We start from the raw sequence: 19,404 nt of genomic DNA on the forward strand, positions 1-19,404 counted from the left end.
TGAATGCAACTGCTCCCACGCGGATTTGAACCGCGGACCTCATGATTACTAGTCATGCGCTCTACCAACTGAGCCATAGGAGCTGATTGTTGAGGTCAGTATTTCTTAATTAAATATATATTCCAAGGCCTATTGGTGTTGACGCTTGCGTATCCTTTTGAGCTGGGTATGGATATACGATAGAAATGCGAGGTACAGATGATCTACTAATATAATCTTCTACTGTATTTGGTGCCTGATTGCTATCATTAACAGTACATGTACAGATTCCCGTGCTCTCAAGTCCATTCTGTGGTGTATAATGACCCATGGAACGGTCCAGCCTTGGACTGATATATATACATATGGACGGCAGTCACCGAACCGTGGATCGCCAGTGGTTTGCGGTTGACCAAAGACCGCGGAAGCTGGAAGCATTACCCAAACTCTCGCCAGAAGCTACATATATACATACAAGTAGCCGAATAATGCCACCTGAACGAAGCCAGGCCACCACCAGCCAGTGTGATACCCATCAATGGTATCCATCAATGAGACCTGCCAATCTCACACGCACACCACCGCGAAACCCAGCATAATGTTACCCTATCAATCGATACAGCTCCACCAATTGATATACACCTTTAAAAGATCTGGCGCAAACAGAAAACCGGGAATCCGAGTCGCAGGCGGCGGGAAGCAGACAGATAAGTTCCAGGCTATTCTAGGGCCATAACTACATCCGCTTGGAGATGCACCAGAAAACCTCCCAACTTCTCCAATAAGAACTCGTATATGCCCTAGTAATACATGTGTCTTAGAGGACATTCCCGTGATGTCGCTATGTATGTACGTTATACTCCGTCTTGTTATATATTTTAATAAAATCATGATTCCAACAATCCAGCTCCTATGGCTCAGTTGGTAGAGCGCATGACTAGTAATCATGAGGTCCGCGGTTCAAATCCGCGTGGGAGCAGTTGCATTCAAATTTTTGCCCTAAACCGTATTATTTTTGGTACTCAATATCATAATTATTATCGCTATCCCGCAGGACCACAAGGCATGTAAAACCCAAAGATCTCACGGTCAGATGGTGCAGCTCCTTAGTCCCCTTCCTGCACAGTACATTCACAAAAGCCAAAGCCGATGGCTATATTCTCACCTCAGCCATAGTCATAGACCCCAAACGAAATACCCCGGATAGTTGTTCGTAGTTAATTGATTGGGACTAGGAATCCAATCCTGCATCTGGGGCAGGACTCTATCCCATGTTCCCAACCTAGGTGAGCAAAATCACTCTACAAGGTTACGTCGCTTCCTAGTTGTCTTTAGATAGCTCAGAAGCGGCTCAGAAGCCCCAGACGCTATTCCCCCCGCGTGGAGGAAGAGCATCCTTTTACTCGTCCCCGCGCTCTCATCATCCCTGGACCCGCCCTCATGGTCTGCGGATCATCCCGGATGAAAGTTGTGACATGGACGGGCCTTAACGTCGGAATGCAACATTACCTGCGCGAACTAGCACACTAGACTACTGCAAATGCACCTGAAGACTAGGACTAGAACAATCTAGACTTGAGTCGCAGTCTGTACGAGCGCTCCTGGTCGTCAATTAATCTGTGGCAGGCCGCCTTGAATGAGGGGTAAGTGGACAGTATAGGGAAGCCCCCAGTTACATAGACTGGCACGTTGGACTCCCGCGACTGTTCCTTAGATTCATGTATACAATCGCGTATACAACCAATAATCGGAATGGGGAGTTACAGAAGCATTCTTCATTCTCGGCTCATGGATCTCGATCTGTATGGGCCAGCCTCCCCGCACATACACTATACAACACTACTGATACCTACTGGATTGCTCCATCATAGGAAGCCTGCATCACGCAAGATTTTGTCACGGAGAACCTCACTAGTGTCAACTTCACATGCAACTCTCTATCTCCCGGTGACATGAATGTAACCTGACTTATTCTCGGAACTAGCGGTTGCCGTGAGACACTAAACCTGCTATGTTTGCGAGACGTGGAGATTTGGACTCATATCGAGATTGGACGATGAAAGAAAGACATGTATGGGCTTCTTCAAGGTCCGCCATCCCTTCTATAATCGACTGTGGTCTACCTTGGGTGAGTAGCACCCGTTGTGCTTCCAGTCAAGGGTAAACTGTGAACTTTGGATCTGATTGCGTCCCTGAGATGGTCTCATTTCGCGCGGCATGGCGATTGTTCGGCTATATGATGGGCGGAGCTACTGTTGGCACAGACACACAAGGTCCACCTGACAGTGCAAATAGATAAACCTCGACTTGTGGAGAATCGAGAAAGACAGAAATAACTTACCTGAACCTAAGCGCCGATTGCCATGAAATAATTGGAAGCAAGACATTCGATCCGTCCACTGATGCCTGTCAAGCTCGGATACCGATCAGTGGATTGAGTTTTCTTGGAGCTGCGCACGCTAATGGATGCAGCAAGGAATATGTCAAAAGATGTGAATAAAATGAATCACCTACTGACTACGTCTGAACCCAGGGCAACAAAGATAGCACAACCAGCGGGCAAGTTCAAGGGTACTCTGCCTTTTCTCACTCTTCTCTGGGGCCTACAGCGGTACCATATACTCAACAATATAGGCAAAAGTGTGCAATAAAACAACCCAAGACGATAATTGAAAACCATAAAACAAATCATACCCATTAATGAGAGGCGCAGACCGAGGGCAACGATGGTCTTCTGGTCAGCTGCCATTAGTATAACCTAGGCATCACATCTCCGCAAGGGGCGGTACGAAAGAAAATAGAAACCGTCTCCTTGGTGATCTCAGAAAGATGCCGACTCCAACGATTGCAATGATGGGCCCTGTAATTTCAAGCCCCCAAGGGAGCCATCGCCGTTCTGCTTTAGAGTTGCAGCATCTCCGATGGGCTTCTTCACAACAGAGATCGTCGTCTCAGCGCACTGGCTCTCCACACTACCCCGACAGTGAGTTACGCCCGTAGGAGCCAAGGAAGTATTTGATTGGTGCTTAGGATATTAGACGGACCATCTTGTGAGTAAAGTGGTTCTATGTGTCTCACATCACCCTGGGTAGGTTATAGTTCCCCCTCTCATCCCACCAAGTTAACCCTCGCAGGTTGTTGGGGTAGTCTTGAAATCGGGGCCAAGAAAGACAACCAAAAACAATTCGAAAACATGGGCCTGGTAGTGTAAGGGTGATTGTTTGGACTGGAGCCAGATCACTAGTCACTCGGCCCTAAGCAAGATGTGGAGGATCGGCAGCCAACAGACTGATATTTTCGACCACTTCGTTCAGCACCACTCCGGGCTAGACCGTAGACCCTGGACGTAACCGCTAACCTGCTCTGGGTAGTAAATTGTCGGGCACCAGTCAGAGGATGTCAACGGGCGGTTGCAGTTCTTTTTTCCAGCAATTAGTGGTTGGCCGAGGTGCAGCTGAAGACAAGTCGCCATGTGATATAATTTGATCATGGAATGTCAACGAACTGTGAACCGTGTCTGTACAAACACACCACAGAAAGTTTTGAGAACAATTGAGATAGGACCCTTCTATTACGGACCTAGATCGTTTTTGGTTGGATTTGAGACGATCAACAAGCAGAAGCGGTTCTTTGGGAGCGTCATCGCCTGCTGAGCAATCCAAATCACCAGAAATTCAATCTTACCTAATGGGGTTTGCTGATGTGATTCTGTATTGCATGGTGCTAATCATAGTATATGCAGTTATGGCGACCAAAAATCAAATTGTCCACCATACACAGAGAAGTCGTTTGTTCAAACCCCGCCTGACATCGTAGTCCTCCGAATCGTGGGATTTCAACGGAAGAACCAACATGGAGACGGGGGCTTCTGTCTGCTCATCCAAGGTTTGGGGTATATAAGGGAGCTCGAATTCCCTCTTTCCTGGAATCTTGAGAACCAAGAATCATTTCAGACACACAATCATCCCGAAGAAACCTTCCTTGCATTCAATTTTACCTGAGCACAATGCTTGCCAAACACGTCCTTGCCGTCCTTCTGTCCGTTGGCGCTTCCGCCATTCCTTTCGACAAGCGAGATGCATCCACTGTCCTTGCTGATTTTGGTACACTCTCGACCGATCTGTCGGCTCTCGGCTCTGCTATTTCGAGCTTCGATGGAACGCTCAATGGTGCCTTGGCCGTCCAGCAGAAGGAAGGCGCAGTGGAGACAACATTGAAGCAAACCGTCAGCGATGTGAAAGCATCTACTGCATTCAGTGCCGCTGACAGCACAAGCGTGACCAATGCTGTGACTGGTCTGGAGCCTAGTATTGTGACCGTTCTCAATGATCTTGTATCTAAGGTATGTTGTCCTCAGCTTTGGATCCTTTCAAAGGATAGACCACTTACAAGATTGATAGAAATCCGGGTTTGACTCTGCTGGAGTTACCAGCGTTGTCGTTTCGGATCTCAACTCCCTCCATGGTCTTACTGGTCAGCTCTCAACTGAGCTCCAGTCGAAGGTCACTTCGGGTGACGCATCCACCATTTCTGCTGAGGCTGCGCGTCTTGATGCGGAATACCAAAAGGCTATCGCTGCCTATTCCTAAATCAAGGTACCATGTAGGCCCCGTAACAACGGATCGACGAAGGATGCGAATAGGCCAAACAAGCTGGGCAAAGTTCATTCTGTAGGAGTTAGGCTTCCTGTTAGCATAGTTCTCAAGCTATTGTGAAAATAGAAGTCAACTAAGTGGATTAGGTTGTGGAACTTGTGACCCTCTTTCTTTTTCACCACTCTAACACTAACTTTGCGTCATATGGTGCGTAGGCTCTGCTAGGTTCCTGATTGATTCCAGGACGTGGAACCAATGCCATACGTAGTTCCGAAGCATTCAACTTGAGTATACTCTCGTTTTAAAAGCATGATAAGTTCAGAGTTGCAATATAGTATAGATAAAAAGAGGGCTATATTGATATGTTACTGAATGTCATTTGAGACCACCTGCCATTTGGAGTTTCTCCTCATTTATAGATCTGATGAGGGGTTGGAAACCTGCCTCAGGCAGTGAATTACTCGTTATTTATGTGTGAAAGTCATTACTTGATTGGGAAGTGTTACCGTCAATCATCTTAAAACCGTTGCAAGTAACCCTGACGATCACCCTATATTTCTGTATACCTATTCTACACGGGGGTTATGGGTGTTTTATTTCCTGTACCTTTCCCCTTCCAGTTTCTTTCTTATCCTTTCAGAAGAGAGAGGATGTAGAGAACGGAATCAATTGAGTTTTTGTTCCCGGGGGCCTCAACCATAGCAACCCATGGAATGTACATACTCAACCACATAAACCCTAGAGTGCGCGCGTCATCACTGGAACAACTTGATTGACTACAAACGAACAAAAATCAACGCGTGGAGGTGCCTGAGGAGCGAAGAGTCTTTTGCTTCCTACAAACTGCATGAGTATGTATCCATCTAATTTCATCTATCTGCGTTTCGCACGGTACACCTGGGAGATCATCAGTTACTCAAGACCCTATATTCAACAAGGCATATGTAATGGTGCTGTTTCCTAGTTGGATTGTGAATTCCCCTGACGCAGATTACCCCTGAGACAATACATGTAACTGAATCTGTTTTCAGTAAACGGTAGATTGTAATCCGTGGGGTGTGCCATTGATTTCTATATTCTTTGACGTCACGATGTAAGCTCGGGAGGTTCGGGAAGTCGAGACTCAACATTATACTACACGAAGAGACAAAAGAAATATGGGCAAGAGCAGCCCCCCAGAGAGGTTCTCCAGTCCACAGGACGTTAACTTCCGAGTTCAACTGCGAAATACACCACAAAGATGGTCAAGATCTCGTTTTTCTTATTCATAATATCGGGCGGCAGCTGCAGTGCCTTGAGTCTCTGCGCAGGTCGATATTATTGTCCCTGGGCGGGGCCGGCACAAAGAGCATCAGAGCCCAAGGAGGATGCACACGTGTATGTTGGTACTGCCAGGTTGGACCTGCGTGGTATCCTGAATAGCTCTGTCTAGTAATTGCCGATCTACGAACTGACGCGACTATCAGGGCCACCATAGAACTGCCGAAGCAGCAGGTGCACTTTTCCAAGTTACCAGATACAGATAAGATTACCCGAGAGGATCCTTCGAATAGTGAAACATTCTCTTCACTGGACACAGTCTCCGACAGGCACCAAACCAACGTGCTACATGACCTTGGCGAGGAGACTGCTCGCCATGAGCGCACCTGGGCTTCGAGGCATGTCATTGTATCTTTCAGCTATGTGAATTGTGCCATACTAACTGGCTTGAACAGAGGAAATGGATGGAATGCTCGAGTGGAATTAAAGCTAAGGTAGATATAGACTCATCAAGGACCTGTGTATACGGCTAACAATGGTTTTAGTCCAGGGAGCCGGGCGATGTCCAGTCTGGACTGGGTTACTAGATGGGAGAAAGCAATAGACTGCCTTTCGTCAAAGGAGCTTGAGAATGTGGATATGTATGAAATGGATGAGCTTGCCCTTGCAGCTTTCTGGGACCGGGTGTGGGGATGCTATGTACCATATGCAGGTGGACGTGACGAATGAATGAAGTTATGATTCTGAAGGATCTGTGATGAAGCTTACAATTGAGTTTTTTATTTTTTATTTTTATTTTTTTTTATTTTAAAGGTTCTAAGAGTAGACTTTATTTTATCTGTGAGTAGTTAAGCTGTGCCACTCTGCCAACTAAGGGCGCACTCGTGTGCGAAATAATCGCAAAGGAGTCAAGTACATATAGCTCCTTTCACCTCTCATATTCCTTGGATATAACTATGAGACTGGCAGTAAAGTGAGCCATATGAAAATGACTCTCTGCAATAGGTGAATGGCAGTAACTTGGGTTCAAATTCATTGTTCGATCAGCAGTTGAAGTCTTAGTCTGGAAACAAGACAATGACTTCGACCTTTCATTTATAGAAATGACGATCTTATAAGCTTGACGTGATTGAAATAAAGGACCCCCTCCTTTTTCGAATTCAATTCTAATTCATGAAGATCAGTGTCTTTGGTTGTTCAGAGCAGGGCCAGACCGTCTCTCTATCTGCCCCTGGCTGCACGTGACGCCCCATAAGCGACACCTCAGCAACGACGGCCGCGCCGGTCTCCTGAGGTCACTTCCGCTTCCCCAGTCTATCATCAACTTACCCTCTCCCTGTTTCAAAGCCTCCTTACCCTCCCCTTCTTACTTCTTTTCCTTCCTTCCGTCTTTAGCTTCAATTTTAAATTTCCTTTCTTTCTCTTTCCTTATAACCCGGTGGAATTTATTTGCGTGGCGTTTCGTTGGTTGGGTGAGGTCGTCCTTCGGCCTACGTAAATATGGCTCCTCTCCCTATCAAGTTTACAGAGCTTATTAATGTATTCCCCGACCCTTGACTTCAATACTATCAGAATAGTGATGAGAGGCTGACATGTTTTCCTATACTTGCAGTTGACAAATGCTGAAATTGCGGTATGTCTTGTCGCACTGCCAGCTCGTGGTCTTTAAGGCTGCGGTGCTAGTCGCGCCCAACCATACCCATCCTAACTGTTGTCAACATCTACTTACGTTGTTATCTCTACCAGCCGGCATCGATCGGGTTCAACTCATGTGTAAGTCCCACACACACACATATTACACTGTTGCCCCTCAATTGATCTACAGTGTGCTAATTGCCCCCCTCCCCGCAACAGACTCTAGAATCGGATCACTATGTCTGCGTTCGGCAAAAGCTCAATGAAGAGGACAAACCTCAAGTCATCATCATCAACCTAAAGAACAACAATGAAGTCCTCAAACGGCCAATTAACGCCGATAGTGCTATCATGCACTGGACCCGAAACATCATCGCTTTGAAGGCTCAAGGCCGCACAATCCAAATCTTCGATCTGGGGGCGAAACAAAAGCTGAAGTCAGCGGTGATGAATGAGGATGTTGTTTACTGGAAGTGGTTCAGCGACAAGTGCTTAGGTTTGGTAACGGAGACGTCTGTTTACCACTGGGATGTCTTCGACCCTACCCAGTCCCAGCCACTCAAGATCTTCGACCGACTCCCTAACCTGAGCGTACGTCATATGCATCAAACACATATAAACAAGCGGATGGAACTGGAAAGCTGATATATTGATGTTTCATAGGGGTGCCAAATTATCAACTATCGCGTTAATGATGATGAGAAATGGATGGTAGTGGTTGGAATCAGCCAGCAGCAGGGGCGTGTTGTGGGCTCGATGCAGCTGTACTCTAAGGAACGCGGGATTTCGCAATTCATTGAAGGACATGCTGCCGCCTTCGCTTCGATTCGAGTCGAGGGTTCTCCTTTGGAACATAAGCTCTTCACCTTTGCCGTTCGGACCCAGACCGGTGCCAAGTTACAGATTGCCGAGATTGACCACCAAGAACCGAACCCCCGATTCCAGAAGAAGGCTGTTGAGGTGTATTTCCCCCAGGAGGCTGTCAATGACTTCCCGGTCGCGATGCAAGTATCTCGGAAGTACGATGTCGTGTATCTTGTCACCAAGTACGGCTTCATCCATCTCTATGACCTCGAGACTGGTACCTGCATTTTCATGAACCGGATTTCCAGCGAGACCATTTTCACTACCGCACCCGACTCAGATTCGGCTGGCTTGGTTGGTGTGAACCGCAAGGGTCAGGTTCTGTCCGTTAGCGTCGATGAGAGCACAATTGTTCAGTACTTGATGGAAAACCCTGCTATGTCTGGGCTTGCAGTGAGGCTTGCCTCTAAGGCTGGACTTCCCGGTGCGGACCACCTATACCAGCAACAGTTTGACAACCTCCTTGCCCAGGGCAACTACTCCGAGGCTGCTAAGATCGCCGCAAACTCGCCCCGCGGATTCCTTCGCACTCCCGAAACCATTAACCGTTTCAAGAATGCTCCTCAGACCGGACAGCAGATGTCTGTTATTCTCCAGTACTTTGGAATGCTTTTGGATAAGGGATCTCTGAACAAATACGAGAGTGTTGAACTCGTTCGTCCCGTCTTGCAGCAAAATCGGAAGCATCTCCTTGAGAAGTGGATGCGTGAGGAAAAGCTGGAGGGCTCTGAGGAACTTGGAGATATCATCCGACCCTATGACATGAACCTGGCTCTGCAAATTTACTTGCAAGCTAATGTTCCTCAAAAGGTCGTTGCTGGCTTTGCAGAGACTGGGCAATTCGATAAGATTCTCGCGTACTCTAAGCAGGCCGGTTATCAGCCTGACTATACCCAGCTGCTGCAGCATATCGTGCGTGTGAATCCCGAAAAGGGTGCCGAATTTGCTGCTCAGCTTGCTAACGAGGAATCTGGTGCTCTGATTGACCTGGACCGTGTTGTGGACGTATTCTTGTCTCAGAACATGATCCAGCAGGCGACTTCTTTCTTGTTGGATGCCCTCAAGGATAACAAGCCTGAGCATGGTCACTTGCAGACACGGTTACTGGAGATGAACCTGGTCAACGCCCCTCAGGTAGCTGATGCTATCCTTGGCAACGAGATCTTCACTCACTACGATCGTCCCAGAATTTCCCAGCTGTGCGAGAATGCTGGCCTCATTCAACGCGCCCTGGAGAACACTGATGATCCTGCAGCCATCAAGCGTAACATCGTCCGCACCGACAAGCTGAGTCCTGAATGGTTGATGAACTACTTCGGTCGTCTTTCTGTTGAGCAGACTCTCGACTGCATGGATACGATGTTGCAGGTGAACATCCGTCAGAACCTGCAGGCCGTTGTTCAGCTTGCCACCAAGTTCTCCGATCTCCTGGGCCCTGGTAGCCTCATCAGTCTTTTCGAGAAGTACCGTACTGCCGAAGGTCTTTACTACTACCTTGGAAGCATAGTTAACCTTAGCGAGGACCCCGAGGTCCACTTCAAGTACATTGAAGCTGCTACTGCTATGGGCCAGATTACTGAGGTTGAGCGCATTTGCCGTGAGAGCAACTACTACAACGCCGAAAAGGTGAAGAACTTCCTGAAGGAGGCCAAGTTGACAGAACAGCTCCCACTGATCATTGTCTGCGATCGATTCAACTTCATCCATGATCTCGTTCTCTATCTCTACCAGAACCAGCAGTACAAGTCTATTGAGGTCTATGTACAGCGTGTCAACCCTTCCCGTGCTCCGGCAGTGGTTGGAGGATTACTGGACGTTGATTGCGAAGAGAGCATTATCAAGAATCTTCTCTCTACGGTAGATCCAGCCGTTATTCCGATCGATGAGCTTGTCAACGAAGTGGAGACTCGGAATAGGCTCAAGCTCCTCTTGCCTTTCCTTGAGGCTACTCTTGCAACTGGTAATCAGCAACAGGCTGTGTACAATGCTCTTGCGAAGATCTATATCGATAGCAATAACGATCCTGAGAAGTTCCTCAAGGAGAACGATATGTACGACACCCTGACTGTCGGCAAGTACTGTGAGAAGCGCGATCCGAACCTGGCCTATATCGCGTATAGAAAGGGTCAAAATGACCTGGAGCTCATCAACATCACCAATGAGAACGCCATGTATCGGGCCCAGGCACGCTACCTCGTCGAGAGGGCTGATACGGAAATCTGGTCTTTCGTTTTGAGCGAAAACAACGTTCACCGTAGGTCCATGGTTGACCAGGTTATCGCAACCGCAGTGCCTGAATCGACGGAACCCGACAAGGTGTCTGTTGCTGTCAAAGCCTTCCTTGAGGCCGATCTGCCTGGCGAGCTTATCGAGCTGCTGGAGAAGATCATCCTTGAGCCGTCACCCTTCAGTGACAATGGCAGCTTGCAGAACCTGCTTATGCTCACTGCTGCTAAGGCTGACAAGGGCCGCCTGATGGATTATATTCATCAGCTCAACGAATTTAGCCCCGATGAGATCGCGGAAATGTGTATCTCGGTCGGCTTGTACGAAGAGGCCTTTGAAATTTACAAGAAGGTCAACAACTACATTGCCGCCGTCAACGTCCTGGTTGAGAACATTGTTAGCATTGATCGTGCCCAAGAGTTTGCTGAGCGTGTTGAGTTGCCGGACGTATGGAGCAAGGTTGCCAAGGCACAACTGGACGGTCTTCGTGTGTCTGACTCTATCGAGTCGTACATTCGTGCTGGTGACCCCTCGAACTACCTCGAGGTTATTGAAACCGCAACCCACGCTGGCAAGGACGAGGATCTCGTGAAGTATCTTAAGATGGCCCGCAAGACCTTGCGGGAGCCCCCCATTGACACTGCTCTGGCCTTCGCCTATGCCCGCCTTGATCAGCTCTCGGAACTTGAGGACTTCTTGCGGTCGACCAATGTTGCTGATGTTGAGACATCTGGTGACAAGGCCTATGAGGAAGGTTACCATGAAGCTGCCAAGATCTTCTACACTAGTATCTCGAATTGGGCCAAGCTTGCCACAACCTTGGTACACTTGGAAGACTACCAAGCTGCTGTGGAGTGTGCTCGCAAGGCCAACAGTGTCAAGGTCTGGAAGCAGGTCAACGAAGCGTGCGTCAACAAGAAGGAGTTCCGTCTTGCCCAGATCTGTGGTCTCAACCTCATCGTCCATGCTGAGGAGCTGCAGGATCTTGTCCGCCAATATGAGCGCAACGGATACTTTGACGAACTTATCTCTGTTCTGGAGGCCGGCTTGGGCTTGGAGAGGGCCCACATGGGCATGTTCACGGAGTTGGGTATTGCGCTCTCCAAGTACCACCCTGATCGGGTCATGGAGCACCTCAAGCTCTTCTGGTCTCGTATCAATATCCCCAAGATGATCCGGGCTTGCGAGGATGCCAACCTCTGGCCAGAGCTGGTGTTCTTGTACTGCCACTATGATGAGTGGGACAACGCCGCATTGGCGATGATGGAGCGTGCTGCCGACGCCTGGGAGCATCACTCATTCAAGGACATCATCGTCAAAGTCGCTAATCTTGAGATCTACTACCGCGCGCTCAACTTCTACCTGCAAGAGCAGCCTTTGCTCCTTACCGATCTGCTCCAGGTTTTGACCGCCAGGATCGACGTGAATCGTGTCGTGCGCATTTTCCAGTCCTCAGATAACATCCCCTTGATCAAGCCCTTCCTCTTGAACGTCCAGACCCAAAACAAGAGAGCAGTGAACGACGCCATCAATGACCTCTTGATCGAGGAGGAAGATTACAAGACCCTGCGTGACTCAGTGGATAACTACGACAACTTCGACGCTGTGGAACTGGCTCAGCGCCTTGAGAAGCACGAGCTGATCTTCTTCCGTCAGATCGCTGCGAACATCTACCGCAACAACAAGCGTTGGGAGAAGTCGATTGCGCTTTCGAAGCAGGACAAGCTCTACAAGGATGCAATCGAGACCGCGGCGCTGTCGGGCAAGGCCGAGGTGGTGGAAGAGCTCCTTCGCTACGTAAGTTTCTGTTGTGCCCTAATCATGGAAGTGTTTTGCTAACTTTATCCTAGTTTGTGGACATTGGCAGCCGGGAATGCTACGTTGGCATGCTGTATGCCTGCTATGACCTTATCCGTCCCGATGTGATCATGGAGGTCTCGTGGCGCCACGGCCTTCACGATTTCACCATGCCCTACATGATCAACTTCCTGTGCGAGCAGACACGTACGATCGAGATGCTCAAGAAGGACAACGAGGAACGCAAGAAGCGCGAAGTCACACAGAAGACCGAAGAGGACAACACACCGATTCTGGGTGGCTCGCGGCTGATGTTGACCCAGGGTCCAGCGGCGCCCGTGCCAAGTCCTATGCCGTATCAACAGACTAACGGGATCACGCCGCAGGCCACCGGCTTCCGCCCGTTCTAGACACGTACGCATCTTACGCCTCGTCAGCTGAAGAATTTCTTTTTCTTTTCTTTTTATGTTTTTATTCCCTCTTCCAATAGGGTTTCGTGTATGTATAGCATCAGCCATGAATGATCTGCCGTTGATCTTGGTGAGACTAAAAGCCGGAGAGGGTCGTAGAGGATGTCCACCGGGGGCGGTTCTTTTACAGACTTTGATGGATCGTCATTGACGTCTTGTTGTCTATCTTCTTACTCCATAATTCTCTCTTCTTTTGTTTCTTTCTATGCCCATCCCCTGTATTTGATAGTCCTCGAAAATTCTTGATGATGAGCCGTGCAGTACGCTCACGGGAAGCATTTGTTTGTTAGTTAATGGTATTGTTTTCTTGACGGGACGATGTTGCCCCATGGGGGGTTACACCTTATCCTCGCCGTTGGTAGGGGTAACAAGATCCCACATAATTTGTGGAGACTTGTAGTTAGTTCAATCGATGGTACCACATCGGTGGAAAGGAGGTACTAAGAAGAAAGGTAAGCCGGTTAAAAGAATGGACGGTGGTGGTCTGGATGGGAGTGACCTTAGCCGTGAGGGGGATAAATTGGGAGGAATGAATGTGATGCATGTAATTAATGGATGGACAATCGGAGGAGGTTACGGAGAAATGGATGGATCAGACAGCCATATAAGAGACGTAACGCTTGCTGCAGGAGAAGGTGCATTATCTCGAAAACGCCCAGACGGAGCACGATGACCTTGTACGCGGTGGGACGGTTTCGGTAACCCTGCCAAGGGACACTCAAACGGAGAGCGAATTCTGCCCGAGATTTTTCCAGGTCACGAGAAAACGAAAAAACGGGGTGGAGCGCTTGAGGTCAAGTTTGAAGTCTGCATCCCACTACTAACCTCGGCCCAGGCCAAAACGAGACGTCCGGAAAGCGTTCTCCGGGGGTGGGTTTCCATTTGTAGATCCCTTTGCCTAAGCCCATCTGCAAATTTCAGCATCGCAGCTTGCATCTGGCATTCTGGCCCCTCCCGCGCTCGCCTATCTTCGGCCATACGCCATCGTTTCAACTAACGCGAACCCTCTTGAGGCAATTCGCCATTTTGATTACCATTTCTTATTTCCTGTTTCTGTTCCCGTGAGACATTTTCCTTTTATTTTATTCCATTCGATTGCGTTCCACTTTCCGGTTTATTACTTTTCTCATTACTTCACTTCCAATTCTTTTTCTTGTGTCTGGAGGGAATTCGCCCGAGGACCCGAGGTACAGACCGTGCCAGAAAACGTCAGGTCCTGAACCTCCCGATTCAATTCGGCAATATTAGGATCTACTACAAGGGAAGCCATTGGAGGAAGCTTAGTTGATGGGGATGGTCTGGAAGCTGAGGAATAGACCACGAGCTTCTTTGCCGGTTAATTATTGATTTCACTATCTTGTTTTACACAGTATCTTCCTTTGCCGAGAATTGATCGCCCGTATGGATTGAGATCATGCGGATAAGAAAAAAAAAAAAAAAAAAAAAACTAGAAGAAAAGTAGTACTAAAACTATGACATTGCATAAATGTAGGATCTTCCATTGGCCAATGATCTGGACCAACAGGAGTTCCCAATGAGAAGCCCGTGGGAAATCATCTACCTGTACGTACTACGGGTAGTAGTACTAGTATTGGGCCAAGAGTTATAAATGATATTAGCATACAGAATTGGAAGCGGAGGGGAAAAAATAAAAAAATAAAAAATAAAATTAAAGAATAAAATAAATTTCGACGGGTGGTTACCTAAACAAAGAACACAAGAGGGTTGGTCACTAGGTAAACATTATGGGGAAGTTCCAGGTGAAAGACACTATCTAGGAGGGGGATTATTTGCAGACTATGAGAGTGGGGACCGTGGGACGTCATCCATGGCATTGGAGTGGTATTCTTGGACGATGTGCCCTTGGCACCTGGGAGGTGTGCCCGGTGTGCCGGTGAGATCAAGAGGATAGGATCACTCTCCTTTGAAGGGTTTCGGTATGCAACAGATGGAGTTGATAAGAAAGCACCGTCGGATAGACTTTTTGATGTCATGTGAAGCTGCCAATTCATGGTTAGAGTTAGCGTAGGGTATGGCAGTATCGGACCGGTATGGTCACGGTCCCTGCCACTGTCACTGTATGTGTCTGGGCTGGTATGTCTTGTATGTACGATCCGGAGTATGGACGGACTGTTCCCACATCGCTGGGCCTGAGGCAGACCCCGCCCCTCCTTCTCCCCTCCCCGTGCTTCTCTTTATCAGTTTCCGACTCTCTTTGCCCTCCGTGGACATATTAGACCATTGCCTCTCTCGCATCCTTTTCTTCTTTCTCTCCACCCATTTTCTCAACTTCCCACTACTCAACGCCCCTCCTCTCTCATCAATCCTCTCCCCTCATTCTCCAAGTAGAGAGATCTCGGCTCGATATCTTTTCGGGTCCCTCCAACGATCTACCCCTCATAGTATTTCTCCCCCCCGCGTTCTTCCTCAGATTCCCGTTCCGAAACCGGGAGATTTTCTTCCCCTCCGCGAGCTGTCCGGCGGAAAGCTATTCTTCGTCTCCGCGAGCTAAAGGTGACTCACTTCTGATTCCCGGACCCATTGGCCTCGCCTCTAACTTTTAAACCCCTGGCGTGTCCTTCTAGAACATCTTGTCTCTCTCTCTCTTTTCTCCCTCTCCGCTCATTCTTCCTCTATCCCCCCCTCCTCCTAACCACCTCCTCCACCTTTCACATCACCTCCCACCATGGCGGCTCCGTTTCGTCAGCCTGAGGAGGCGGTCGATGACACCGAGTTCATCGATGACCACCATGAACACCTCCGCGATACCGTGCACCATCGGTTACGCGCCAATTCGTCCATCATGCACTTCCAGAAGATCCTCGTCGCCAACCGTGGCGAGATCCCCATTCGTATCTTCAGAACAGCCCACGAGCTGTCCTTGCAGACGGTTGCTATCTACTCCCATGAAGATCGTCTGTCAATGCACCGCCAAAAGGCCGACGAGGCCTACATGATTGGCCACCGCGGTCAGTACACCCCTGTCGGTGCGTACCTGGCGGGCGATGAGATCATCAAGATCGCCCTGGAGCACGGTGTCCAGCTGATCCACCCGGGCTACGGCTTCTTGTCCGAGAATGCCGACTTCGCCCGCAAGGTTGAGGACGCCGGTATGGTCTTTGTGGGTCCCACTCCCGAGACCATTGACAGCTTGGGTGATAAGGTGTCCGCCCGTCGGCTGGCCATCAGCAGCCAGGTGCCTGTCGTCCCCGGTACCGAGGGCCCAGTTGAGCGCTATGAGGAGGTCAAGGAGTTCACAGACACCTATGGCTTCCCTATCATCATCAAGGCTGCCTTTGGTGGTGGTGGTCGTGGTATGCGTGTGGTCCGTGGCCAAGACGAGCTGCGTGACTCGTTCGAGCGGGCCACCTCCGAGGCCCGCTCTGCCTTCGGCAATGGCACCGTCTTCGTCGAGCGCTTCCTCGACAAACCCAAGCACATTGAAGTCCAGCTTCTGGGTGACAGCCACGGCAATGTTGTCCATCTGTTTGAGCGTGATTGCTCCGTGCAGCGTCGTCACCAGAAGGTCGTCGAAGTCGCTCCTGCCAAGGACCTCCCCGCCGATGTCCGTGACCGCATCCTGGCGGATGCCGTGAAGCTGGCCAAGTCCGTCAACTACCGCAACGCCGGTACAGCTGAGTTCCTGGTGGACCAGCAGAACCGCCACTACTTCATTGAAATCAACCCTCGCATTCAAGTCGAGCACACCATCACCGAAGAGATCACCGGTATCGATATCGTCGCTGCACAGATCCAGATTGCTGCTGGTGCTAGCCTCGAGCAACTGGGCTTGACCCAGGACCGCATCTCCGCCCGCGGATTTGCCATTCAATGCCGTATTACCACGGAAGACCCCGCCAAGGGATTCTCGCCGGATACCGGCAAGATTGAGGTTTATCGTTCCGCTGGTGGTAACGGTGTCCGTCTGGACGGTGGTAACGGTTTTGCTGGTGCTATTATCACCCCTCACTACGACTCCATGCTGGTCAAGTGTACCTGCCGTGGTTCGACTTATGAAATCGCTCGTCGTAAGGTTGTGCGTGCTTTGGTCGAGTTCCGTATTCGTGGTGTGAAGACCAACATTCCCTTCCTCACTTCGCTTCTGAGCCACCCTACCTTCGTCGACGGAAACTGCTGGACCACTTTCATCGACGACACCCCCGAATTGTTCTCTCTCGTCGGCAGCCAGAACCGTGCCCAGAAGCTGCTCGCATACCTCGGTGATGTGGCTGTCAACGGCAGTAGCATCAAGGGCCAGATTGGCGAGCCCAAGCTCAAGGGCGATGTCATCAAGCCGACACTGTTCGATGCCGAGGGCAAGCCGCTCGATGTTTCCGCCCCCTGCACCAAGGGTTGGAAGCAGATCCTCGACCGGGAGGGTCCGGCTGCCTTTGCGAAGGCCGTGCGTGCCAACAAGGGCTGCTTGATCATGGATACTACCTGGCGTGATGCCCACCAGTCTTTGCTGGCCACCCGTGTGCGTACCATCGACTTGTTGAACATCGCCCATGAGACCAGCTACGCCTACTCCAACGCGTACAGTTTGGAATGTTGGGGTGGTGCCACTTTCGATGTGGCCATGCGTTTCCTCTACGAGGACCCCTGGGACCGTCTGCGCAAGATGCGTAAGGCCGTTCCTAACATCCCCTTCCAGATGTTGCTCCGTGGTGCCAACGGTGTCGCCTACTCTTCCCTTCCGGACAACGCCATCTACCACTTCTGTAAGCAGGCCAAGAAGTGTGGTGTCGACATCTTCCGTGTCTTCGACGCTCTCAACGACGTCGATCAGCTCGAGGTCGGAATCAAGGCTGTTCACGCTGCCGAGGGTGTTGTCGAGGCCACCATGTGCTACAGCGGTGACATGCTGAACCCCCAGAAGAAGTACAACCTGGAGTACTACATGGCTTTGGTGGATAAGATTGTTGCCATGAAGCCTCACATCCTTGGTATCAAGGATATGGCCGGTGTGCTGAAGCCTCAGGCCGCGCGCCTGTTGGTGGGCTCCATCCGCCAGCGCTACCCTGACCTCCCCATCCACGTCCACACCCACGACTCCGCTGGAACCGGTGTGGCTTCCATGATCGCCTGTGCCCAGGCAGGTGCCGATGCTGTGGATGCCGCAACCGACAGCATGTCTGGTATGACCTCCCAGCCTAGCATTGGTGCTATTTTGGCCTCCCTCGAGGGCACTGAGCAGGACCCCGGTCTCAACCTGGCCCACGTGCGCGCTATCGATAGCTACTGGGCACAGCTGCGCTTGCTCTACTCGCCCTTCGAGGCGGGTCTCACTGGCCCCGACCCCGAGGTCTATGAGCACGAGATCCCTGGTGGTCAGTTGACCAACCTCATCTTCCAGGCCAGTCAGCTCGGCTTGGGTCAACAGTGGGCCGAGACCAAGAAGGCCTACGAGGCGGCCAATGATCTGCTCGGCGACATTGTGAAGGTCACTCCCACCTCCAAGGTGGTCGGTGACTTGGCTCAGTTCATGGTCTCGAACAAGCTGACTCCAGAGGATGTTGTTGCGCGCGCTGGTGAACTGGACTTCCCTGGCTCTGTGCTTGAATTCCTCGAAGGTCTCATGGGACAGCCCTTCGGTGGATTCCCTGAGCCACTGCGCTCCCGCGCCCTGCGCGACCGCCGTAAGCTCGAGAAGCGTCCAGGTCTCTACCTCGAGCCTTTGGATCTGGCTAAGATCAAGAGCCAGATTCGGGAAAAGTTCGGTGCTGCTACTGAGTACGACGTGGCCAGCTTCGCCATGTACCCTAAGGTCTTCGAGGACTACAAGAAATTCGTCCAGAAGTATGGTGACCTCTCTGTTTTGCCTACCCGGTACTTCTTGGCCAAGCCTGAGATTGGTGAGGAGTTCCACGTCGAGCTGGAGAAGGGTAAGGTGCTCATTCTGAAGTTGTTGGCCATCGGTCCTCTGTCCGAGCAGACCGGTCAGCGTGAGGTCTTCTACGAAGTCAACGGTGAAGTGCGCCAGGTCGCTGTCGATGATAACAAGGCCTCTGTGGACAACACCTCTCGCCCTAAGGCCGATGTGGGTGACAGCAGCCAGGTCGGTGCTCCTATGAGCGGTGTGGTTGTTGAGATCCGTGTCCACGATGGTCTGGAGGTTAAGAAGGGTGACCCACTTGCCGTCCTGAGTGCTATGAAGATGGTAAGTTTACTACGAATCGCTTTTGCTATCACTAGTCAACTACAGCTGCTAACAACTTATTCAGGAAATGGTTATTTCTGCTCCTCACAGCGGCAAGGTCTCCAGCCTGCTGGTCAAGGAGGGCGATTCTGTGGACGGCCAGGATCTCGTCTGCAAGATCGTCAAAGCGTAAGCAGATTAAAAGCTTAAAAGCAAAAAATTCGAAAGAAAAAAAGATGGCTACCAAAACATGCCGCCAAGGTGCATGATGAAATGAATATTTGGATGTTTCATGTTCATATTAGAGCGTTGTTTGTCCCTTGTTGGTATTTTATCTGGGTTGGGTTCATGATTTTCCTTTTCGATAACAGGGGCCAAAAAAACAATGGTCTCTTAGCCACTATATTTGAATTGAGTGACTTAATGATTTCATCTTATT

The 19,404-nt window shown here is 50.0% G+C and overlaps 4 protein-coding genes and 2 non-coding genes across 6 annotated transcripts; 5 read left to right on the forward strand and 1 right to left on the reverse strand.

Moving 5' to 3' along the window:
• Positions 1-10: 10 nt before the first annotated feature.
• On the reverse strand, positions 11-83 carry BDV37DRAFT_t109. Its single transcript has one exon. It is a non-coding gene; the product is annotated as a tRNA-Thr (tRNA).
• An 802-nt stretch (positions 84-885) lies between these two features.
• On the forward strand, positions 886-958 carry BDV37DRAFT_t108. Its single transcript has one exon. It is a non-coding gene; the product is annotated as a tRNA-Thr (tRNA).
• Positions 959-3,985: 3,027 nt separating this feature from the next.
• On the forward strand, positions 3,986-4,568 carry BDV37DRAFT_283008 (cell wall mannoprotein 1 family protein; the record flags this gene model as incomplete). Its single annotated transcript, XM_032087193.1, has 2 exons — positions 3,986-4,321; positions 4,380-4,568. The coding sequence occupies 2 exons, from the start codon at positions 3,986-3,988 to the stop codon at positions 4,566-4,568; spliced, it is 525 nt and encodes a 174-aa protein (XP_031941519.1).
• Positions 4,569-5,814: 1,246 nt separating this feature from the next.
• On the forward strand, positions 5,815-6,421 carry BDV37DRAFT_283009 (uncharacterized protein; the record flags this gene model as incomplete). Its single annotated transcript, XM_032087194.1, has 4 exons — positions 5,815-5,951; positions 6,041-6,236; positions 6,290-6,328; positions 6,380-6,421. The coding sequence occupies 4 exons, from the start codon at positions 5,815-5,817 to the stop codon at positions 6,419-6,421; spliced, it is 414 nt and encodes a 137-aa protein (XP_031941520.1).
• Positions 6,422-7,148: 727 nt separating this feature from the next.
• On the forward strand, positions 7,149-13,002 carry BDV37DRAFT_116408 (clathrin heavy chain). The gene is made up of 6 exons (XM_032078487.1): positions 7,149-7,373; positions 7,447-7,467; positions 7,581-7,607; positions 7,689-8,060; positions 8,133-12,356; positions 12,410-13,002. The coding sequence occupies exons 1-6, from the start codon at positions 7,335-7,337 to the stop codon at positions 12,764-12,766; spliced, it is 5,040 nt and encodes a 1,679-aa protein (XP_031941521.1). The 5' UTR covers positions 7,149-7,334; the 3' UTR covers positions 12,767-13,002.
• A 2,138-nt stretch (positions 13,003-15,140) lies between these two features.
• On the forward strand, positions 15,141-19,404 carry BDV37DRAFT_116428 (pyruvate carboxylase). Its single transcript, XM_032078488.1, has 3 exons — positions 15,141-15,340; positions 15,412-18,986; positions 19,051-19,404. Exons 2-3 carry the CDS (start codon positions 15,513-15,515, stop codon positions 19,156-19,158), a joined length of 3,582 nt encoding a protein of 1,193 aa, XP_031941522.1. The 5' UTR covers positions 15,141-15,340; positions 15,412-15,512; the 3' UTR covers positions 19,159-19,404.

The sequence above is a fragment of the Aspergillus pseudonomiae genome, assembly GCF_009193645.1.
Source record: "Aspergillus pseudonomiae strain CBS 119388 unplaced genomic scaffold BDV37scaffold_32, whole genome shotgun sequence".
NCBI classification, from domain to species: Eukaryota; Fungi; Ascomycota; class Eurotiomycetes; order Eurotiales; family Aspergillaceae; genus Aspergillus; species Aspergillus pseudonomiae.

Excerpts from the sequence above, each read along its gene's own strand:
- BDV37DRAFT_116408 (XM_032078487.1), top strand. The coding sequence starts at position 7,335 with ATGGCTCCTCTCCCTATCAAGTTTACAGAGCTTATTAAT. Across the intron at positions 7,374-7,446 it reads AGTTTACAGAGCTTATTAAT|TTGACAAATGCTGAAATTGC; the intron begins GTATTCCCCGAC and ends CTATACTTGCAG. Across the intron at positions 7,468-7,580 it reads TGACAAATGCTGAAATTGCG|CCGGCATCGATCGGGTTCAA; the intron begins GTATGTCTTGTC and ends TATCTCTACCAG.
- BDV37DRAFT_116428 (XM_032078488.1), top strand. The coding sequence starts at position 15,513 with ATGGCGGCTCCGTTTCGTCAGCCTGAGGAGGCGGTCGATGACACCGAG. Across the intron at positions 18,987-19,050 it reads TCCTGAGTGCTATGAAGATG|GAAATGGTTATTTCTGCTCC; the intron begins GTAAGTTTACTA and ends CAACTTATTCAG.